Source organism: Lichenostomus cassidix, chromosome 15, assembly GCF_008360975.1.
Source record: "Lichenostomus cassidix isolate B80296 chromosome 15, HeHo_3.0, whole genome shotgun sequence".
In the NCBI taxonomy this organism is placed as follows: domain Eukaryota; kingdom Metazoa; phylum Chordata; class Aves; order Passeriformes; family Meliphagidae; genus Lichenostomus; species Lichenostomus cassidix.
Genome location: NC_139496.1, coordinates 2,806,212 through 2,830,394, shown reverse-complemented (window position 1 = coordinate 2,830,394; position 24,183 = coordinate 2,806,212). Strand labels below are relative to the sequence as shown.

At 48.0% G+C, this 24,183-nt stretch overlaps 1 protein-coding gene across 5 annotated transcripts in view; it reads left to right on the top strand.

The window, feature by feature from the left end:
- Window positions 1-24,183, top strand: part of KDM2B (lysine demethylase 2B) — a 111,436-nt gene that overhangs the window by 81,392 nt on the left and 5,861 nt on the right. For 4 of the 5 annotated variants that reach the window (XM_085075482.1, XM_085075480.1, XM_085075483.1 and 1 more), the window contains 4 exons: window positions 13,214-13,438; window positions 16,683-16,826; window positions 21,399-21,486; window positions 22,104-22,372. In XM_085075482.1, the coding sequence (XP_084931608.1) occupies window positions 13,214-13,438; window positions 16,683-16,826; window positions 21,399-21,486; window positions 22,104-22,372 (726 nt within the window). The remainder of the gene's footprint in view (window positions 1-13,213; window positions 13,439-16,682; window positions 16,827-21,398; window positions 21,487-22,103; window positions 22,373-24,183) is intronic. The other variant, XM_085075481.1, reaches the window with a different exon arrangement.

Sequence of the window (24,183 nt, the reverse complement as noted above, 5' to 3'; positions counted from 1 at the left end):
GCAGGCACTAGTGGATCAGATAGAAGAGGGACAGCAGTGCTCTCCTTTTTGAAAATAGCAAATATAACAAAATATACGGGTAAATTCCAATACAAGCAAAGCAGCTGTGAGTCTTAGCCTAGTGTGCTTTAGTTGTTAGTCCTGAATATTTTCCCACAAATCCAAGTCAAGCTTGTAGGTGACGACAGTGAGCAATGAGCCCTCATAGGCAAACTGCACTTCAGCTTTTTCTTTGCTTACCATGTGTTTGGGTTTGGTCTCTGGATTTTCAGGCTGCTGCCCACACGTTGGACACAGCTGACTGTCTCCCAGCATTCTGTGCTGTGTGTCAGAGAACACTGAGCCTCTTGCAGGAAAGCAGGTTTCCTATTCCGGTTAATCCACTCTTTCAGCCACATCTATTTGCATGTTCCTCCACAGCATGGCAGTCACTGCTTATCTTCTTAGGAGCCTCCTTCACTAGTTTTTGCATTTACTGACAGAACGTGGCTCTTGGAGACACAAACTGTGCTGTGGAAACTACATAAGGTTCTGTGGAAGAAGGAAGCATGGCAGGATTTCCCTAATTTCCCAGTGCATAGTCCCAGTCATGTCATGACTCTTCCTGCAGAGAAGAGTCTGCCTTCTGTGGTAGATAAAGTCCATGTTTCACCACTCTTCAGTCTTATTTATTACTTTTTTAAGATGACAGGGTGTTGGGGTTTGGGGAGGGTTGTTTGGGTTTCAAGGCTTATGAGTGAGTGAGTTACTGTCAGCATGTTCTGTCTGTGCTCTCGCTTGTTTGGGTGCTGCTCCTCTGCTGCAACAGCCCATGGTTGTTGCCCTTCAGGAGGTGGTTGCACAGCCAGCCCTTGCTGCCTTTGGTTCCCCTGGAACAGTGCTGGACACTGGTTGGGGAAGCACAAGCAGTAGCATTGCATGGAAGGAGCAATCAATATTATTTCATCTTGCGTTACTTTACTTCATCTAAGGTTGATCAATCAGATTGTTCATTGAAAAGATTGTGACAGATATTCAGTGCATCTGATGACAACTCTTATGTCATAGTTCAGATAAAGTAGATGGGAAGTGGTAAGATTGTGGATATTTAGGCTGTCAGACTGTCACTGCTGGTGTTGAGAATGTGACTGAAATATTGGCTAAAACTCTTGAGAAAAGTGTCATGAAATTTGCCCAGGCCCAACAGTTAAGATCATATTTCATGTGAATGGACACTTACACCAAAACAATGAACCTTAGAAAGCTACTAGGTAACTCTCTTATTCTGATACAGGTCAATAATTGTGATTCATAAACATCTCAGTGGGTTTCCTTTTCAAAAACATATGTGCTGGCCTGCAGAAAGCAGCAGCAGCTCAAATCACATCTTTTTTCAAGGACTTGCATATCAACCAGCTTGAGGTTGTTTGTCCAGTTGTTTCTGTGCAAATATTTTTTTCTAATACCAGCTAAATATAATACTCTGTAAAGGTGCATAAACAGTTTCAAGGGAAGGTTAAATCAAAAGTGTGTTTGTGTCACATAAAAAACTTTATTTCACTTCATATTGAGCATCATAAACTCCAGTGTGTAATAGGAAAACAAGGATCCTGTTCAGTGCTGGCAACAGCAGCTGCAATCTGTTGGTACAGGAGATGCTCAGGAGTGACTGAGTACAGCACAGGGGTTGTAGTCGTCCTCCCCCATCTTGGTTTTACTACTTAAGGATATTTGCATGAGAATAAAATCTGGTTCTTTGGCACTCATCTGCTCCTGCTGTTTATTCTTTGCTTGAGGTTATTGTCTCAGTTTGTGACAACATAATTGGTTTCTGTGGAGAAGATTATGATATTGATGAGACTTATATATGACTTCAGGTGAGGTGCAATCAAAGCAACAGTTCAAAATAGAAGGTGCTGTCTGTTTTCATGCAGTTTTCACTACGGCTCATTCAGCAGCGTAATTAAGGATGTTATTTATTACTGAACTGTATCACACTAAGCTGAAGTATGGACACAGTTCTGCTACTGCAGGCAGGACTGGGGTCACTGCTGTTTATTTTGTGTTCTAAACTGTTGTAAACTCCACCAGCCTGGGCAACTTGATGCTGTTCACACAAGGGTTGCTCACTATTTGTTGTAATTTAGTGTTCTCTAGTGTAGACAAGCTGAAAGAATTGAGCTGGAAAATGCTCTCTTAATAGTTCCTTCTGTGTATTAAATATTCGTTTGAATGGTTAGATGCTCTTGTACAGGATGAGGTTTTTTGAGAGCAATTATAATCAGAAAAAATTATTTTATTGTGTTGCTTCCCCCCTGCTGACTCCCAATTTGCTATTTTATATCATACTCTATCCTGTTTTTTTAAACACCACCTCGGCAAAGTTTACCTAGCGTTTGGAAATCATTCCAAGATCTTGGCATGTGTGAGCCTTCCCTCCTAACTCAGGCTCCATAATTAGAGCTCATTTGTCACTTGTGGTGCTGTTGCAAGGGCAGTGTGGCCACGCTCTCGGGTGGCAGGGCTGGCTGTGGGGTGAGGCTGGTGTGGGTTACCTCGGCAAGGAACCTGCTGCAGTCCGGAGAGGCCAGTGCCAACATCAGGAGTGCTGGAATGCATTACAGATCGAGAGGAGCAGGATGATCTCTGCCATGATTTAATTTGCTGTGAATGACATTTTGCCGTGGTGTGACTGGTGGATTGTCCTTGGGGGATGTCACAAGTTATTTTTTTCTCCCGTCTGGATTACGGAGCCAAAAGGCCGGAGGGACAAACAAGTGTGAGCCAGGTTACACCGAGCCTCGCATGGAATTGGGCTAGTGGAGACTTGGTCTGCCCACGGGCAGGTGTGGGACCAGGAATCTTCCTTCCGGATGTCATCTGTCCTCCTGCTGCTGCAGGCCAAGAGTGCTGTGGCACCCCAAACACGGCTGGAGCCGCGTCCTTGCTCGTGGTTTAAAACTCTCTTTTGTAGGCCTGTCATGAGATGCATCCCCCCCTTCTTCTCTCCTCCAGAAAACACTGGATTCTGATATTACCTTGTGATTCTGAAAGCCAAGGCCTTAGGCACATGCCTTTCGTGCCTCAGCTTTCGTCTGCTCCTGCTCCCGGTTGTGTAGGAACACAATGGGGGGAGAAACCTGAGGAGACAGGCTGAGCACATCTCATCACTTTCTGGGGAGCCCCATCAGGTGCTGTGAGTAAATGCTTTGCTCCCGGCATGGTGGATGAGCAGGATGGGGAAGAACACCATCAGCTACCCATCATTTCAGTTTGAGTTGGCAAGGGGACAGGAGTACAAACAAACAATGGATATTTAATGTACTGAAAATAAGCAAGGGGCATAATTACATGATTCACGTGGCTTTATCAACAGTTGCCTGTAAAATAGGTGTTTAAAGTTTGACTGTGTTTTGTTACTTAAACTTGAGGGACCAGGCTCGGTGTGGATCCTGGTGTCACAAGGGCTGTGTTGCTGCTTGTTCCCGTGCCAGCTCCTGCCTGTTGCTGCCTCTTCTAAACTACCCAAAGTGGTTGTGCCATGTGGTAATTCAGACCAGGGAACTGAGCTGAAACTAGTTTGGCAAAAATCCTGATGCAAGGACCATTAGATGTGCTTCTTTATGGCTTCTTGGTTGCTCAGCACATGCAAATATTTAATCTCATGTTTAATTCTGTGTTGTGGGCGTAGGAGCCGGAGGCAAAATCCTAACAACTTGAGTGGAATCGGGATTTCCCCTGAAAGCAGGCCCATAAATCCAATGGGAAATTTGAATCTTCGGCACTCAAATACAGGCCTGTGACCCTCGGGTGCAGGCTCTGGAGGGCAAAGGCAGTGTCCGTGCTGAGGTGCTGGCCCTGGCACCTTTGGATCCAGGACAGGTCCCCAGCTGACCAATGTGGAACATGTCACACTGCGGGGAGGGTATTTTATTGTGAAACCCCAGCAGTGGGGCAGGATGATCAGAGTAGGGCTAGAAATGGTTCCCTGGGAGCAAATAACAGGGGATGCCTGCACAGGGAGCAGAGCGAGGCCAGATGCGAGCACCTCCACAAGCCGGTTCGCCTCGTATCCCATCTTATCCCAGCGCTGGTTCTGCCGCTCGCAATCTCGAAGTTTGCTCGGCGCCTTCCTCCTCCGAGGGACGGAGGTTCCCCGCGGGCGGCCCCCCTCGCCGCGGGAGCGGAGCGGGCAGGTAGCGCGGAGCAGGGTGTGTGTGTGTGTGTGTGTCTGTGCGCGTCTCCTTTGTCTGAGCAGCCCGAGCAGCGCCGAGCGCCCCGCGGGCGGCCGCGCATCCTCCCCGCCCAGCGCCGCTCGGCACACCCGAGCCTCGGCCCGCCCCCGCCGGCCCTCGGCACATCGCGGGGCTCATTACCGGCGGGGGGCTAATCGCCGGCTGGGCGGCCGAGCCCCCGGTCCCCGGCCGCGCCGTGTGCGGGGATCGGCCGCGGTGCCCCGGCCGCGCGGTGCCCGCTGTCCCCGCAGGCCGGCGGTGTGGAAGCGGCCCGCGATTGGCCGTGCCGGCAGGGCCAGCCCCTTCCTGGCTGCCTGGCATGAATATGCACGGCCCCCCTTCCTCCTCCTCCTCCTCCTGCATGTGTGTGTGTGTGTGCGGGGAGCGGGGCTCCGCCAGCAGCGCCGCTCCAGCCATGTCAGCTCGGCTCCGCCTGGGCCCACCATGAGCCATGGCCATGTCTGCGAGCGCCGACGAGGAGGACTACGAGTCGGAGCCGGAGCCCGAGCCGGGGCCGGGGCCCGAGCTGGGGCCGGAGCAGGTCCGGGGCGGGCGGCGAAGTTTGCAGCGGGAAGGGAGGGGAGGAGGCCGGGCCGGGCAGCGCCGCGCCGGCCGCGGGGACGGGAACAATGTGGGGTCGGGAGCGGCCCCGGGGCAGCGCCGCCCGCCGAGGGGCCGCGCCGGGCGGGGCCGCGGAGCCTGCTCGGGGCCGGCCCGGGGCGCTCGGCCTCGCCCGCCGCGGGCACCGCGAGTTCGGCACCTCCCAGGGCCCCCAACGCGCCGCGAGCGGCTGCCTGCTGCCTCTCGGGGGCTGCCCTGTCCGCGGCAGAATTGGGATTTTTTTTTTCTATTAAGATTCCTCAAATAGCTCAGAGGGCTGCGGGACTTGGGGGAGAGTCTGATGCTGAGCCTGGCTACCTTGTCTTGGTTTGATTTATAGCCAGAGCCTCCTTTCCATTCCCAGGGACGAGGGATGTAGAAGAAAGAGAAGGATGTGTGCCGAAATGAAAAGAGAACTTTTATTAATACTTGCAGGGTTTATTCTCTGAAGGCTTTTTTTTTCCCTGTGGGGGAAGGAGAATAAACTTTTTGAATTTATGAAGTAATCTGTGAAAAATAATCCAGAACATATGTTCTAGATTGCGTATTTTACTCTCTAAGAACTGCCTAAGCAATTAAAAATGCACCAGGAATAGTATTAAACATGTGTATGCAATTTAAACATAAACTTGATAGTTTTGTTCATAACTCGAGGTGTTTCGCTCTTTAAAATAGCCTAATATTTTGCTTTTAGAGACAAGTTTCCACACAGGCCAGGTGTTGAGTCTATCCTCCAAAGCCTGTCTTGTTTTGAAGAACTTTACCTTGTTTTGCTTCAGCATTGCACGTAGAAAACAGGCCGAAAAAGAGTTTGGGGTGGTGGTGTGCCTTGGGTGCTCCCCAGGGATGGCATATCTGGTGCAGAAACCTTGGGGGAGACAGTGTGCTGTGCTGGCCTGGGGTAGTGTCAGTCCAAGAACCTAAGCCGGGCTTTGGATGAGTACATTTATTAAGCCTTTACCTAATTCTGGGGATTGTGTGAATGTGCAGGCCTGTGCTGCTGCTGAGTTCACTGCTGTGCTCCCAGACACAGTAGTTAAAATGTCCCAGTCCTCCTCTTTTCTTAAATTTTTTCTCATGCCAGGCCTTTTCCATTTGTGTCTGTGTCTTGGTGCAATCACTGCACACTTTTTAAAAAGAGCTAATGGTTGGGAGAGCAGATTGGTCTCAGCTGTATTGTACCAGCTGTGAAATTGCTACTTGGAGGTGCTGGTTCTTGCTGGATGAATCTGGAAAGTTGGTTGGGTTCTGGGATTCTTCAACTTTTCTAAAACCTGAGGCTTTCATAGCATTTTTGTATGTTAAAAGTTTAAAACAAAAATTATTGCACAAAAGGGGAAATCTTTCTTTTGGAGTTTCTTAAGAATCTTGGTCTGATCCTACGCTATAACGTAGTGACCTATGTACCAAAGACCTGTGGAATGTTTTCCTTTCTGTTCAGGACTGTTTCAGTGGTAAAACACCTCATGTAGCTCCAGCTGTATTTTCATACAGGCCTGCTTTAATGTCTGCTTACCCTATTTTTCTACACAGGACATGTCAAATCAATATTATGCTGCTTTTTCTACTGCAACAGCCCTTGTATGTAACAGGTGAAAGGCTTCACCTTTAAAGGTGTAGCTGAGCAGCACAATTTCAATGCTGGAGTAGAACCTGCAGGTTTTGTCACTTTTTATGCTGACTTTCATTCCTCTTTCCCTAGTCTGTATCTAAATTAAGAAGACAAAATGACTGTGGGGTTTTGCAGCACAGAGCACACAGCATTTACTGCACTCGTGGTAGTTGCCAGCAGCGCTGGGGGTGTGGAAGTGTGTGGGTGCTGGGGCTGTGTCCTGGGCTGTGGGGTGGGCAGCACCTGCCCCAGCCCACCAGGTTGCTTTGTTGCTCCTGGTGAGAAGAAATTCGGTATCTGACTGTGGCACTTCACTGTGTGTAAACAGAGAAAACTGCCCCTGGCTGGGGCAGGGGGATTTGTCCTGAAGCAGCAGTAAAAAAAGCTGTGTTGTGCCCCAAGTCTGTGTAACTTACTGGTGTCTTTGTTTTTAAGAGCTCCTACTTGTGATGCAGCTTATCTCCCAAAGCATATTTTTGCCAATCTATCTTATTCCACCCTCCAGGCCTAACTTCTACCTCCTCACCACCAGAGGAAAATAAACAGGGGGACTGGTGTTGGCACTGATGTGCCAGTTTATCACACCCTAAACAACATTGCTATGTTGGCAGAAAAGCTGCTGGAGTGCCATTAACACCCAGATGAACCTGCAAAGTATAAACTTCTTTATTTTCTTTCTTTTTTCTTGTGGGAAATGGGTCTGATTCAGTAGTGAAGCTCTGCATGGTCACCTGGCAAGGATCACTAGGAGCTACTTTGGTTTTGGTAGAAGAGGGTGAAGAATTTTGTAGGTATGAACTGGAGGAGATGGTGGCAGTGAACATCTGGAGAGGATTAATCCTGATTGGGGGTGGCTGGGATTGAAAGTTCCAGTGCCTTCCCTTTCCCTCTGATGCTGCTTGTTTAATGAGGGACCTTGGACTTGCGGGACACCTCCACCCCAGCAGGAGCGTATTCTGAAGGAGGGTGATGTAACTGTAAACACTCATTGTGAGAGGAAAACAGTTCTCCTGGAGTTTGCATGTGCAGATTTTTGGGCAGATAGGCTTTAGTCAGACATGATCCGTGGTGTTGACATGTGCTCTTCAGTTAATACAACTTTTAAGGATGTTACTGGTTCTTGTGTGAATTTTTCCTGTCTTAATCTGTCTTCTTCCTTGGCCCCACTGCATTCCTGCAGTTACATCATCCTGTCCTTCCTTCTTCCTCTAAGTTCTTCCTCTGACAAGGGTTTCTGTTAATTGCTAAAGAGACGCAAGGGTTTCCTACAGAAGAACTGTTGACCTGGTTGTGATTATTCACAGGCTTCTCAGGCAATCCCAGGGTGGAATCACAGTCTGTGGAAGAGTTCAAAATACATGTGGATGTGGCACTTGGGGACATGGTCTAGTGGTGAGCATAGCAGTGCTGTGTTAATGGTTGGACTCAATCTTCAAGGTCTTTCCAGCCTTAACAATTCTGTGATTGTGTAGTGCCTGGCAGTGTGTCACAGGCCACCCCTCCCAGGCAGCCAAGGCCATATTTCAGGGTTAATGCAGAGTTTCTTGGTGTGCACCTCTGCTGGGCATTGTCAGTTTGACTGGGTTTCTAGCAGGAAGGCCAGAACTCCCTGCCTGAGGAGGCTGGGAGAGGGATGTGGCACTGGAGCAGGAGAGGACAGCACTGCTCACTGCCCTGGGCAGCAAGCAGGAGCCTTGCTCTCCAGGACTTGCACCCTGTTTGGATGGAAAAATGCACCTCTGATGGAATGGGAAGAGACAAAGAAATAACTGACCAGAAGCCTTTGCTGTGCCACCCTGTGGGTGTCTCCAGTGCTCAGTGTTGGCCCATGACCCAGCCACTTTAGGGTGGTGTTTTAGGTGACAGCAGTTACGAATTGTGGGTTAATGTATGTGGCTTTTAAAAAATTTATTTTTCCCTAGTGTTTATTTATCAGATCTTATAAAGAAACAAGTGGTAATTAGATTTGGCTATCCTAATTCTGTTAAAACAATTGTATTGGGATGCAGTACCCTGTAAAGCTCTAAGCTCAGGACTGGTATCCAGCAAGTCCTGGGTCCTCATTTTTGGGGTCTGGTCAAACTACAGTAAATAAGAATAAGCAGAATTAGTCTGTGTTACAGAAGGAAATCACCCCTGTCTTGCAAATGCAAGAGATACAGTTGTGTTGCATAGCACCCTGAAGCAGTGAGCACTACACAGATAAAAGATCTTGTCTAGGGGAGATTTACACAGCGGATACTTACATGAGCTCTTCAGATTGTACTTGGCTGAAGTGAAGTGCTTCAGGGTCTCACTGAGCTGCCCACCTGAGGAGCCCTTCAGAACAGCCCCACACGTCTCTGGGTTTTTCTCGGAGACGTTGAGCTTGAAGAAATAGTTTGGTGCTGCTGGCAGCAGTTTAAGCAGGTCATTGAAGCTGAGTGGTGGAATAAGAGCCTTGCCCAGGTAAAGAACACTTGCAGCAGAGCTTGTTTCTAGGCTACAGACTGAGTCAGCCTTGCTTTGAGAACCAGGACCTCCTTCTTTTGGGACTTGGTCACAGGGTCAGCTGATCTTCCTCTCCAGGGTGGAGGGGTTTGTATGTGAAGTTGCCTGGTGACATCTCCAGCAGATCCCACAGATCCCAGTTGGTGTTGGGACAGCAGCTGGGGAACATCAGCACCTATTTAATGATGCATTTAATGGCTCATAGCTCTTGAAGTGTTTCCTCCAAAGCTTGATGTTCATGGTATTTTTTGCTTGCCTGAGGTCTTTTGAGTTATTCTTTGTAATTGTGAAGGTTAGAAATTTGTTGCTGTAAACATCAGGGTTATATTTCTGTTGCAGTAAGGCTTGTGCTCAGGGCAGAGGCCCTTCCTTAGTGCCTCTGGTCCTTCTGACCCTGATCGGGGGTTTTTCAGTGGTAGCTGAGCAAGGCTGGGACATGTGAAAGTGTGCTGAGGTACCTGTTAGTAGGCAGTGGAAACTTCCCAGCAGCCAAATGTTTGTCCATAACCAGGATGAACTTATGTTCTGAGCAGGGGCTTCCCGGTAGCTCATTTCCTAAGGTTGGTTTAGAATTGTGAGTGTTGTACCTGGGCTTACTCCCAGATCAACACAGCCCTAGTGAGAGACTCTTAATTGCTGGTGACCACCCCAGCTGGTCCCCTAATTGCCGTCTAATAGGAGCATGTTGAATTTGGGGGGGGGTCTGTAGGAGGCCAGCACTTCACAAAATCTCTTTGCAAATTTGTCCCATTTCCTGTTGGAGGACTGGGCATGTTTAAGCACTGTGGTATGGGAGAGTGAACCCAACTTCATGACTTGTAATATCTTATGCACTACAAAACCATTTGCATGTGATATCCCAAGTTTACCCCCAGTGCCCAGGTGCTGTGTCTGCTTCAGAAACAGGGGCAAGTTACCTTTGTGTGTCATAGCAGTTGCTTGGGGAGCACCAGAAAGAAAAATCCCACAAAAGAAAAAAGCCAGCAGGATGTGCTGTTCGCATGTCTAGAAGGCAGTGAAAGTCCACCAGCCTCCTAGGTTTCAGTGTAATAGAGATTGGGATTTAAGATATTAATCCTAATATGTTTCAGCAGCAGCTTGCACTGCCTTTGTTGAGAGCTTGGCAGAATGGCTGTCACCACTTCAGCATCCCCCTGCCTCTCTTCTGAAGACTTGCTGTGGTCATAGAAGGTACAAGCACAGTTTTTGTGGAGATGCTGGAGAACATAGCAGGTGGCTGGTGATGGTATTTCAGGCAGGCTCTGTCTCAGCTCCCTGGCTTCTGTTGTAGGGTTTAAGGGGAAAAAAAGGAGTCTCCAGGTTTGGTGCAATCTTTGTTTCCTTGACGGTTCTCAGAGATGGCTGTGGGGGATACAGAGTCAGCAGGCCCAGGCTGTGCTTGAGGGCTGCATCTCCCTGGGAAAGGAGATGGTGGGATCCCCTACACAGCAGTAGGATTATGTTGGCCCAGAACCTGGTTTAGATCTTGGTGTGACACCCAGTCCTGAGCCTGAGGCCGTGGAGCTGCTGTTTGTTTCTTGGCTACTGTGGTAAACCCAGGATAAGGAGTGCTGCCATCCCCTACCATGTGCTCGTTATTTGCAAGACAAATCCGTGGATTTGTGCTGGGAAGGTGGCAAGTTGCAGTACAGAGATGGGGACGGGAGCTGTGAAGGAGATTTACCCAGTCTCATTACCAGGGCTGGTATGTTGTAAAACTGCAGTTTGAGCTGGAAATCCTGCAGCATCTCCTCACTAACATCGACCTGGAATTTATCTGGCTGTCTGCCATGTGCTAAATAAACCCCAAGCCATGTTGGAGGCTCCTTCTACCCCCTTGAATCCCAGCCCCTTTCTGGGAGGAACCCACAGGCCAGATTTTCTTCTGTGGAGGTTTTTAAGCGACCACTTTTGGAGCCCCTTGAAACTAGATACGAGTGGGAATTCCTGCAAGGCCTCTCCAGCCTTGCTGGCTGCGACATCCTGGAGTGAAAACGTGGCTTGGATTGAGGATTGGTTGGTTGGGAAATTAGTATAAACCCAGCTAGTACAATTTACTAATGAGCAGTGAAGAGGTTGGGGTAGGCAAGAAATGTTCCATACAGTGAGATGGAGGTCTGCACCTCTGCTGTGTGCTGGTGGTATCTGGAAGGAAATCTGAGTTGTGTGGTATGGTCTGACTTCAGGCTCGTTCTTGTACTTTCACCTTCCTGCTTTTGTGGGTTTTTTAGGATTCTCAAATTCTGTGTTCGAGTGGTGCCTTTTTACCACTTGAGTCTTTGCAGTGTCCTGGCACTTAAACTGTTGTCCTCAGAATTAGGACTTGGCTCGTATTACTGTGGCAGAAGCAGGAGTTGTCTTTCAGCTGGAAAAGTACAGAGTTTGATTTTTCCTTGAAAGCATTTGAAAACAGCATTCTGATGGTGTCATAGCTGTTGTTTGCCTCAAACTTAATCATCTCCGTCAGGTGCTCCCACAAAATCTCCCATGTGCTGTTGTCCAAGGGGAGCTGCCAAGGTTGTTGTGCATATTTTGGTTTAACTTGTTCCCTCTGATATCCAGCCTTTGGTTTGTGTCTCGCTTCCCTTCCTAGCTGAAGGAGACTCTAATAGAACGGAGGAGTGATTCATGCTGAGGAAGAAAATTATCTCTTATCTAGGTTGCCTCTAAGCCAGTCCTGCCAGAGCCGACTTTATCCTTGAGAGGCTGGAAAGTTGGTCTAGAAGGTAAATATTTATTCTTTAGAGTGTCTGACATCGATCTGAAATCCAGGCGGCTGCTGTGGTTGCCGATGGGAAGGAAGCTCTGCTCGTCCCTGTTCACACAGCATGGTGAGATTCAACCTGCACACAGAACAAAATCTGTTCTGGAGGAGTGGAGCTAGAAACTTGCAGAAATCTCTGCAACCTCAAGGACTAAGTAGTGTTTTCTCCCACCTCAGTAATGATAGTTGATCTGTAGGAGAGAAAGCTTAAGGGGTCTAGCTCCTGACTTCTTTGCTCTCGTAGCACTGAGATTCCTGGGATGGAGGCTGTTAAAATATCAGCACTTCTCTGCAGCTTAGAGAAAGTCACTGGAGCTTTGCTAAGTCAGCTGGGAGGAAGATCAAATATGCTGCAGTGTGGCTTTTCTTCAGGGTTGTACAGCAGGACACTCAGGGAAGCTTGTGTACAGCCAAGTGTAATTCCACATCTTTTCTTTTAAAAACTGTGGTGGAATTTCTGCATGGCTTCCTACAGCCAAGCTGCTCCTGCCTTGGTGATTGCCCAGAATTCAACAGGAACAGAAAGTGAAACTGGGTGGTCTGTTGGTCATATGCTGAGATGTGCAGAAAATGGAAGAGTTGTATAAATGCTAAACCAGATGAACTTTGCAGTCTTGTTATTATCATCTTCATGGTGAAAGCTGTCAGGGGTCACTATGAGCCAAGCCTTTTCTTGCATAATTAGCCCCATACAATTACATGGTATTTAGTGATGTTTGGCTTGAGCTGTAAGTTCTTCTGTATAACAGGGAGTTTCTGATGAGAACATGAAATTTGGATGTCCAGAGTGAATATGTTGCAGTTAACCTAATCATTTCAAATATTTTCATGCTCCTTTAGTTTCTGTCTTAAAGGTCATTGAAATCTAGACCTGGGATGCCCTTTTTAGCCTTTGCACATCATCAGTTGGTGTTCTATTTTTGAGCACTTGCTAGAGTTGAATAGGAGGGGAGCTACATTGGAAGGGTTTTGTAGCATTTGTGTTTTATCTCCTGCTTTAACACTTGGCAGTAGTTCATAATCTCCTGGTTTTTTAGGGGTGTTACTGGGGGCTTGAGCCATTACTGAGTATTTCTCTGCTGTACCTGACCACCAAATTAACTTTCATTGTTCCTTGGATTCAGCAGAGAAAGTCCTTCTGACTTAACCTGAGCACAAATCGAAGAGGTCTCCAGCCCAGATCTCTTGAGCTAGGCCATGCACCTCACTTGGGACTTGGTCCTGTGTTGAGCTGTGCCTAAATGGCTTTTGCCTTCCCTCCTGCTGAAATGGGCTTGCTCTGGCTTTGCGGTCTCTCATTTATCTCCTGGTTTCTGTGTCTTTTTACAACACATCTTTCTTGGAAAGGCAGTGGAACTCCTTTGTCTAAGAGCGATCATATATATCTGCTGAGTGTTACCTCTGTGTGCATAATTCCAGTAACACTGGTCAGTTCTCCACACAGCACACACACAGCTGCTGTCCATGGGAGTCCTGTCGTTCAGCAGGGAGGTGGGACGTGCAGCTCACGCCGTGTTTGTGTGTCTCTTCCAGAACCGGGCAGTCGGGCGGCCCAAGGGGAAGCTGGGCGCTGCCTCTGCGGTGAAGCTCGCGGCCAACCGGAGCACGGCGGGCGCCCGGCGGAGGAGGACGCGATGCCGCAAGTGCGAGGCGTGTCTGCGGACAGAGTGCGGCGAGTGCCACTTCTGCAAGGACATGAAGAAGTTCGGGGGGCCTGGCAGGATGAAGCAGTCCTGCCTCATGAGGCAGTGCATCGCTGTAAGTGTGCCTGGGCCTGCAGCTCGTCTGCAGAGTCCTCTCGCCGTGTCTCCTGGGTGACAAGCTGTGGGACTGGCAGCTCTGCTCTGGGTAGTGTCTAAAGTGCATCAGACAAAAGTGTGGAATCCCTGCCCTCTCAGCTCAGATCCCTTCTTCCCAGTGCTTCTCATCCTCCCCAAATCTTAAACCAGAAAGCCACTAAAACTCAACAGCACAGCTTTTCTTCTCAGCTGTGTAGAAGTGGAGATTGTCAGTACCTCAGAAATCAGCACTCAAATCACCCTCAAACTCTGGGATTTGGGGAAGAGTGGGAAGTTCTGATTCAAAGGATGAAGAGATGTGTTTGGTTTGAATGTTGGAATTTCCTGAGAAAAGCTGCCCTGCAATCATCTTTGCCATCTTACCCACATAAATTGTGAGAAATCTTTGACTGGCAGCCTCCAAGATTTTGGTGTTGGTGACCCCAGCCCCAGGGTCCCTGAGATCTGAATTCCAATATGTTTGCTGTTTATTAGGCATAGAGCAGAGGGGCTGATCTGGATGAGGCAAAGAGCCATCAATCCAGGGTCTTGCCTTCCTCAGGGACTGGAAATGGCTGTCAGGGAAAGAGCATTGGAACAGGGCAGGCAGGCAGTTGGTTTCCTGGGCTCCTGTGATACATTACTTAGGAGCTTCTTGAGTCACAAGTGATAGCTTTCTATTTAACAAATATTGACAGATTAATCTTCCATTAAGTTGTTCAAGCAGCTTTTGAATCCGTTGCTGCCATGCTGACTTGTGGAGCTTCTTCTCAGGTCTCATGTCTGCAGTGATTCTGTTCAAGGCCGAAAAACAGCCTTAGCTTTTATCTTAATTCTTTAGAAGGTCTTGTTTATACTGTTGTTATGGGTTTGGTTTTCTTTTGTTGTTGTTTTTTTTAAGGAAAGGAATGTTGTTTATTCATAACTGAAATATCACCCTATCTGTAGTGATTTCTCTCATTACAGTTTCCTTGACTTAGAATTTGGGCATTTGTCCTTTAATTCTTAGGAGATGACCAAAGTGGAGGCATTAAATGATTTCACCTGACACTGATAAAAAACTGATAAGTACTTAAGGTTTCCAGTAGTTGCTCCTGGTAGCTCACTCCATGTCCTGTTCCAAGCTCTGCACTGTTCCTGCCATAGAGGATTGGGCTCAGCGCTGCTGGATCTTCCAGTAAAGTACACGGAATATCCACCTTTCTGCAGAGTGCTTTTGCAGCTCAAGTGTCTTTTCTTTGAACACTTGATTTCCTGGAGTGTGGCATGAATTGAACAGCATGGATGAAGAATTTATTATTCTCCAGGGGCAAGAAATAGTGAAATCATGCTGCCTTTTTAGTGGAAGGATTAAATTAGGGCTGCAGTGTGCTTTCTCATCCTCACTGATGAAGGAAACTTTCATACTAAGCTGTTTCACTCTTGATAACACAGGCTGAGCTTTTTGGAGATGATCTGGGTTTTCTTCTAGCTGACTGTAGTCATCCTCTTTCTTCCAATGAAGATTTCTTTTTCTTCTTGGTGCCTAGAGTTTTACTTCCAGTTAGGACAGAGGTAGCCAGAGGACTGTGACTACTGATCCCATCCTCGCATGCACTGACAGTGACATCTCTGACCTTGGTAGTTTGTTGCAAATATCAGGGGGATTGTTACAAACTCTTAGAGCACCAAAGGCCCAGAAAATTAAGGAGTTGAAGGGTTGTAACTTTCAAGGTGCTTTACATATCTATGAGCAATCCTGTTAGCTTTGCTCTTGTTCTCTAACAATTCAATAGTAATACATTGTGGTACCTCTCCAGCAGCTTCCACCCAAAAAAACCCTGCAAGGTGCTGAAGCAGGGCTGCATGGAACTAATGATCCCTACAGCTCTGGGACTGTGCTTTCCTCTGGTTAATAACATCGACAATATTAACTAGACACAGACTTTCATTAAGCTCAGAAGCCATCAGAGAGCCAATTGTACTGCTGCTCAGAGAGCAGGAACCTCCTCTGCATCACCAGTTCCATCAGGAAGGGAGGCAGGAGAGCCTGGGACACTGCTGCATGGAATAGGTCTGAGGGCAGCGTGGGGCTGGAAGGACACGTTGTGACACCACAGCTGCTGTTCAGCCCATCAGTGGGACAGAGGCAGGTGTGGCATGGAGGAGATTGCCTAGACACCCTTGCTTCCAGCAAGAAAAACTATGCTGCTCTTTGCAAAATGCTCTGTGCTCTAATGGCTCACTACAGCTGGGCTTCCCCCTGCCTGAAACTTGCTGAAGGAGGCACTGTTGTTGCTAAAATTTGGGTTGGTGTTCAGGAATCCACCTGGGATTTATTCACTCCATCCACAAGAGATCCTTGCTGTGAAAAGCAACATCTCTGCCTCTGGCTGTGTAATAGTTAAGGATGTACAGCCTAATCGATTGCACTTCCCTTTGTGGCCAGCTTAGGATCTTCCTTTTCTTTTTTGTAATGAGGTTTATATCTCATTGCTGCAAACCAGAATTTTGTTAATCATTAGCAAAAAAGAGGCTTTTTAATTACAGTGGCATTCAGTGCTTTGACATGGGTGACAGATATGTGAGATGCTGCAGTTCCCTTTCTGCCTCAGCAAAAGACAGAAGAAAATGTGTGTGATCTCACTTGTGACACTTGCAGGAGAGAATCCTTTTTGTAAGTGAGCAGAGCTTTTTGCAGTGCTCAGGTTGGGAGCAGGGCCCCAGATAATGGACTGCCAGTCAGGAAAAGGTCTGTTCTTGGTTCTGTTGTGGGCTTGCTGTGAGACCTGGATCAGATCCCATAACATCTGTCTGCCCTGCCTGTAAAACAGGGGAGCTGCCAAATTGCTACTCGGATTGTGAAGCCTAATGGATGTGAATAGTGATGTTCTAGGTTGCTTCTTTCCCCTCCCATTGTACACTGGTGAAGTGACTTGCATGCCAATGTCTGTATCAGCTCACAGATTCAAGGAACTCACCAAAAATGCATTTTCATCCATCCCAGGAGTGCTTCCTGAATCTGTATTGCTACAGTGAGGGCACTTTGGTAAAACGTGTCCTGTGTTGCTTGGTGTGGTACCCAGCCCAAATTTGATACCAGGTTTTTTTTTGCCTTTGTGTCAGTTTGCACAATTAATCCCCATTTATCTCCTCTTTGAGGTGAGGATACTGTAAATGCACAGTGAGCTCTTCTGTTTCCATGTCTGCCATGTCTTGATCGATTCTTTCTGATACCTAAACAGCCGGTGCTGCCTCATACTGCTGTGTGTCTGGTGTGTGGAGAAGCTGGGAAGGAGGACACTGTGGAAGAGGAGGAGAGCAAGTTTAATCTCATGCTAATGGAATGCTCCATTTGTAATGAAATCATACACCCAGGATGCCTTAAGGTGAGTACAAGGATGTGATACATGTTGGAAACAAAAGCTGAATTAGTTATCACTTTAATGTGAAAGTAGTGCACAGAAATTGGGAAGCTTTCAGGTTTTCATCTTTGGACAGATGAGTAAGTGAGCAGAGTTGGTGTGAGGAGCAGGGTGAGATCTGTGGCACACACTGCCCTGACCAGCAGGCAGGATCCTTGATGTAACAGCATTCCCTGGGAGCAGAGACCCTGGCTTTGGACATCCTCTGAGTGGGTGTACATGCAAACACCTCGTGGGTTTGTTTCTTCCTTTTTGCCCCTTATTTAAGGAAATGAGGTGTGTTTCAGTTGGGATGGGGAAGGCAGAGCAATATGCCTGTACTTCAGGATGAGATATTCCTGAGTCCATGGCAATAGCTTCTTCCTGAGTCCCACGAAGTACAGATGAGCAATTGGCTGCTCGTGTAGGTCCAGGCACAGATGTGCCTTAGAGTGGCAGCTGGCTCTAAAGATGTTAGGAGCAAATGTTGGAGCAGGAGGAGCAGCTCTGGAGAGCAGCCTGAGCGAGTGTCAGGCTGCAGGAGTGCTCACCCTTGGCTGACTTGAGTCCTGTGAGCAGCTGTATTCTTTGCTGGTAACAGAAGTGTCATTTTGGGCATATCTTTGTGCATTAGCATTTAGAAGTTGCCTTTCTCCAGAGCTGGTTTCTTTCAGCTGATCAGCCATTTCCTGTTGCTGATTTGTTTATGGTTAAAGTGATTTGCCAAAGCAAACGTGTTCTGACACACTGTGCCCCAGAAAGCTGCATTTGGGCCCTTCTGGGATGTCTGTGAGGATAAGGTATGTGTGTTCTTTATGCAGGCCTGGGGTGAAGCTCTCCTGGCCTGTCCTTTCTCCTGAGCTGTATGTGGTGCTGCACAAAGCTCTGTGCTGTCATTTATTAGAGCAGAACATGGGGAGCTGGCAAACCAGAGCTGTGCCTGTCTCCTTGATTCATGGAGCTGGTGCTCAGTTCCTGCCACAGATGGGCTCTGAAAGGGAGCCTTGCTTGTTTGACTCTGCTTAAAACAAGGTTTTGGGGGCTGATGAAGCAAGGGAGGAACTGCTTGTTTTCAGAACTGCTTAATTTTGGCTGCTTTGCTAGTCCACCCCTTGCTGGAAGTGCCCTGTGCTCCCCCATCTCTGCCTTTGCAGTGTCAGTGGCACCTCAGGGCTGAGTTCAGAGGACAGTTGTTGTCTCATGGCAGCTCAGATATGGTTTCCTCTCCCCATACTACATTTGGGACTAGTTGTGCAGGATGTGGGTCAGATCTGTGAAGTCAGGCAAGTGCTGTTTGTTCTCTTACACATGCGTGGTGTTCTGAGCGCTCTTTTGGTAACTAGGAAGAGTGGTGCTTTGGGTGTTTCTGACAATTAAGCACTGGGAAATTTACTCTGTGCCCTGTGTGTCTTGTATTTTGATTTCTCAGTGCTTCTGCTGAGCTGAAACGGTGGGTAATTTGTAACTGGTGCTCTTTATTTCCTGAGGCAAACAAGCACTGGTAGGATTTCAGAATCATTTTGGAAGGTGAGATGAGACTGCTCAGGGGAACAGCAAAAGGAAAATGGAGCTTCTTCCTTGGATCCCTCCTTGCTCTTTATTCCCAGCTTCCATGATTTCCTGCAACACGGAGATCTCTTGCCATGTTTACATGTTGCTCAAGCCCTTGAGCCCTGAGGAGGGAGCCCATAAATAGCCTTTGATGCAGCCCCAGCCCCAGGGCAGCTGCTTCCGCTGCCCACGAGGGAAAGTCCCTTCCTGTCCCACTTGGGAAATGGCATCACGTGAACTGCTGGTCATCTCCAGCTAATATCTGGCAAATGTACTGTTGGGGGAGACTGGAATAAACTGGATCAGTGAAGGGCAGATGCCCTTTCCTGGCTTATTCCCATGTGGAGTGAATTCCCTCCAAGATGCATCTCCCAGAGCTTGTGGAGTAGTTTGGCATGTGCAGAGGGTGATTTATTCTCCAGGGCAGGTTGGTGGTAGTTAGAAGTCCATCCTCTTCCAGCCCCCTGATAGGGCTGTACATGTTTCTGGGGGGTTTCCCCATGGAACAGCTGTGTCAGAGGATGACCTCTCTGAGGAGTTAAATTAAGGGTAGTTCAGGTGTATCTGTGCCCTGGTACACTGAGCCTTGAGGGACTTCTGTGGGAGTCCCTTGCTGGGGGAGCCTTGGGTACCAGAGCACCTGCAGTGCTGGTGTTGGAGCTGTGCTGAGAACAGCCAGCATGTTCTGTGTGCTCACAAGTGTCACAGGAGCTTTCTGACATCCTTCTTTCCTTGAAAATACCACACCTTGAAAATATAACACAAATGCTTGTTTTGCTGAACAAGTTTCTTATGAAAATTATCTTGGTGAGAGTTTCGCAAGCGCAGCACTGCTTCCAGAGGGAGCTCATGAGATTTTGGGATGAACACTGCCTTTCACTGTTAGTGTTTTAATTGAACCAAGAGCGGTGAATTTTTCTTGCATCATCTCAAACTGCTGGTATTGCTGGCTAGCACATGTGAGTGCAGCATCTGATGCTGTTTCCTTAGGGAGAAAGGGGTTCCTTTTCTCCACTAGGAGCCTGTTCTTTCCTATCTCAGGTGAATATAGTGATAATGATGGAGGTGAATATTTAGGTGCCTTTTCCAGCACAGCTTCAGCCCAGGTGTGTCTTGCTGCCTGTTTCAGTCTGGGCACTGCCAGAATTCATGGCTGTCCCTCAGGGATGCTGGATCAGCATCCTGGGGTCTCCATATCCCTCCCAAGATGAGCTCCCAGCAGCAAGGTCTCATGTTCAGCCTCTGAATTGCTGACCTCGTGCTGCAGGTAGGTTTCTGTGATGCCTCACGCTGTGCCTCAGACACCCACCTGCTGTTTGCAGCAAACACTCAGAACTGGCTCCCACCCAGCCTGAAAGGCTTGGGACAGATTCAGTGGCAGGTTTGTGTGTGTCTAATTAGTTTGCTTACAGTTCCTCACATCTGTTCAGTTCCTTAAACTTCACAGAAGGGACAGAGCTGTAATGCTTTCCCTTCAGCAGCACTTGTTCTATATTCAGTGCGGGAAATAACTTGTTCCCAACTTGGGCTTGGGCCAGGAATTGTTCCCCTGAGGCAGAGATGTATACAACAACTCCTGGAGTATCTTACACCTACCATGGGAAAGAAGGTTCAAAGGCACACAGTTGTGATAAAACCAGTATTTAAATTCTGCCCACTTCATTTACTCATTTATTAACTCCAGGAGACTTGCTGAGAGACTGACATGTCATCACTCTCACTGGATGGTGAAACTAGAATGGCTGCTGTCTGGCTCAGGGACTTGAGGAAGCAGTTCCTAAATCCAAGGGCTTGCTCCTGCACAGCCAGTGCCTTTTCCCTGTGCTGGGAGGAGAGGAGGAAATGTTTCAGAAACATGAAAAATCTGCAGATCCCTGCCCGTGCATGTTCCTGTCTCCTGCAACCACACTGCTGCTGCCAGTGCCCAGCTGTTAGTCTGGACAGCAGTATGTTTTTGTTGTCTACAGTAGTAATAAATTAATATTTTTCTTTTTTTTTTTTCCTGAATGTGTAACAAAACCCTTAAGTGGGAATGTGCCATCAATGAGCTTGTGTTTTTGTGGAGGGTGTATCTTAGGTCTGCTTTTCATTCACAGAAGTGTCTTTTCCGAAATGCTTGTCTCCTGTTCGGACTGGAAAGCAGTCCAGGCTCCTGTGTGGAAATCCAGAAATGAGGAGCATTCCAGCTGTGTAGGGCAGGATTGTGCTTTTATTGAAGTGTAACAACACCGAGCATGAGTTTCTTTCAGAAAGCAACATGTCAATGTCAGAGGTAGTGAAGTTGTCAGCCTTTCTCTCCCTTACACTGTTTGAGGATCTGGGGGTGTGAGAAATCCTAGAAATGCCGCTGTGTGTCCAGTCCTGTGAACAAATGTGCCTGTTCCCGAGCTGACTTGGCAGCCACCATCCCCACTGGCACATGGGCTGAAGGGCTGCAGGGACTGCTAGTTCTGATCCTGGAAGAAAAGTATTTTAAGGAACACTTGATTACAGTGCAGGGTGCTGTGCTGCTAAAAATGCCCATGGGATTAATGTATATGAGAACGTGGATGGGAGAAACCTTGCCTGTGGAAGGATCAGGCTGTGCCTCACCGGGGGACACAGCACTGGGCTTTGCAAATCCGAGGTGTGGGAGGACATTTGGAGATGCTGCAGTCACAGCCCTGGGCCTTGGGGGATTCTTGGTGCTGTCAGGGTGTTCTTTGTTGTTATTCTAAGAGCAGGATGTGTTAATTGGGGTTGTCACTGACCTTCATGGAAAGCCCAGAGCTGAGCCCTGTGTCAGATGTCTTTGGCCAGCGTTCCTTCCTCCCACTGGCATCGTCCAGGGGTGGCTGTGCAGCACCCAGGGCTTGCTCAGCACCAGCAGGATGGTGTCTCTGCTCCCCAGGAAGGGCTGCAGTCAATCCCAGAAAACATGGAGCAGTACAAAATGCCTTGGGAATGATCATCACCTTCCGGCAGGCTTGTGCAGCACAGTTATGAATTGTTGTGTCTCTTCCACAGGTGAAGGAATCGGATGGTGTGGTTAACGAGGAGCTGCCGAACTGCTGGGAGTGTCCAAAGTGCAACCATGCAGGGAAAACTGGAAAAGTGAGTTTAATGGGAATAGGTCGTGCTGGAATGAGATACAAAATCTTAAGCATTCCCTCTGGCTTTTAGATAGACTTCAGCCCAATACCAGCTTTTGGTTTTGTGCTTAAATCAGGTTTTGTTCTTAATTACCCATGGTGGGGGATTGGAATGAGGTGATCTTTAGGGTCCCTTCCAACCCAAACCATTCAGGGTTATATGGTTCATTCATGATGATCCTGTGAGTTGAAGGACACTAGCTGACAGCTTTCTGTTCTTCAGTAATTTTTGTATTCTTGTACCAACACCTCACCCAGCACCTGGGGAGTATTTAGGTTAGTTCTGTGCACTGCTGCATGTTACTTTTGACAATGAAAATTCCTGAAATTAAAAATTCACAAGCAATTATGCAAAACCTGGAGAGTCTGTTGGAAACATAATTTCTTTGCAGACTGAGACAGACACTTGCATGTAGTTAGAAAAATAACTTCATGAAGATTAAAACTTTTAACTCCTTGCTAATCGTTTCGTAAAAAAAAAAAAAATGATCAACCCACCAGCATTGCAGTGCTGGTGGCAACGTAAAGAGCTGAGAGATGCATAAGGTATAAAGTTGGTTTGTGTTTTGTGTCTCTCTGGCGTACAAGCAAAAGCGCGGACCAGGATTTAAATACGCGTCAAATCTCCCGGGCTCGTTGCTGAAGGAGCAGAAAATTAACAGAGACAACAAGGAAGTGCCAGATGCTGCCAAACGGAAAGGGGACTGTGAGGAGACTCCCAGGCGGAAATCGGAGGAACATTCCAAAAAGGCTCCAGTTGACTCCATCCTGAGGAGAAAGTCTGACGAGGTGCATCTGTGGAGGAAACGGAAATTCGAGAAGTCCCAGGAACCCACGATGAGAAAGCGGGTAAGGCACAACGCCCTTCTCATGGCTCTGCACAGAGCCTGGGCTGCCTGGGGCTGGTGTTTCTGCTCTTCTGGCTTAGAGCTCATCCCAAAATCCCAGATTGTTCCCAAAAGAATTGCAGTGTTTTACCTTTCTGGTAAAAGCTGCTGCTCTGACAAGACAGTGGCTTGAACAGTGACACTGGGGTTGATGTTCAGAGGCCAAAAACACTGGGCTGTGGCTGTTGTTTTATTCAAGATACTGGAAAACTCACTTTAACTGAAAAGTCTTTACAAGGTGCTCAGAGTAGGAACAAGGTGAAAATCAATTTTTCATGGAAACCTTTTCATGTCTCTCCACGTGGTGGCGCCTGGCAGCTGTTTTGGGGCTGATTTGGGGCTGTGCCACCCTGGGAGCCTTTGGAAAGGACACCTTGGGGTGCCTGCAGAGAGCAGGAGCTGCTCCCAGCAGCCGTGTAGAAAATCTGGGCTCTCAGGCCAGGCAGGGACACTCTGAATTGTTGTGTGGATTCCAAAATGTGGCACTTGGGATATGCAGAAATGTTGGTTTGCAGAGGCAGAAATGAGGGCCCAGATTTACTGTGTCTCACGAGTGAGTAGCTGATGGCTGTAAAGTCAGAATCAGTGGCTGGGTTGGTGTTGCTTCTGAAGCTCTTAGGAGTCAGTCAGTCCTGCAAGGCCAGACAGTGGGAATGCTGCAGGATGGCAAATGCAGGGATTTGGGCTGCTTTGGTGGAGAGAGAGCAGAATTCACAGTACCAGTCATGCATAGCTGCTTGCTGGCCATGCTTTTCTTTCCCCATCCCTTTGGACTCCCCCAGTGAGGAAGGCACTGTGGATCACTGCACTGTCACACAACACAGCAAATGTTGTTTGGGTTTTTTACTTTCCTTTCTTCCAACAGCTAAAACTTGGAAAACAAACTTTGCCCACTTACATCTTGAAATTACAGAATCTCTCTCTCATGGAAACCTTTAACTCCAGGACAGTTCAGCTGCACTGTCTGCGTTTGTATTTTCTCTCCTGCTGTCCCATATTAAAATACAGCAGCCAGTTGTGTTTTGATGACCCAGGGAATAAAAATCAGTTCTTATAGGGATGTTTGGCCCTCCATGTGTGGTTGAAGATTGCTCCTGCCACACAGCCCCTCAGCAGGCTGTGCCCCAGCACCTCCTGGAGTCCCTGCTTCCCCCAGGGAGCCAGGGATGATGTCCGGGCACTCAGGTACTGCTCCCCTCTCACAGCCTGGCAGGATGACAGAATTCCAATGCCTGTAAGCAGAGCACCCATCACAGCCCTGTGAGAGATGCTGGAAGCTGCACTGGGCTGGTGTTGTGATGTTTTTATTCTAACCTGTCATTAACTTACCCTGACCTCTCCTTTATAATATGTTAATTTGAAGGCAGGGTGATCAGCTTTCTCTGCCACAGGCTGAAACTTGGGAACACAGCCACTGCCTTGATCCAATTAGTTTATTGGGAAAGCGAAAGCATGGGCCCTTTGACACAAGAAGTGTGCTCACAGCAGTTCCCTCTCCTTGCCAGTCCAGATCTCCTTATTAGAGCTATTTCATTTTAACAGCTGGTGGCTTCTTTCTTGCTTGTGGTGATCAGATTAGACTTGAAGCCTTCCCAGGCCTCAATTTGTGTCTTTCACACAGCCTGGTGAATCCGAGGGAGGGTGGATGAGTGGGAGCAAGTGCAGAGCAGTTTGTTGGGAGCAGGGACCAGGGCAGGAGGGAGGTCACATTCCCTGGAGGGTCACATTCCCTGTTCTGCAGGCGTTGGAGGGGATGGCCAGAGTTTGGCTGGG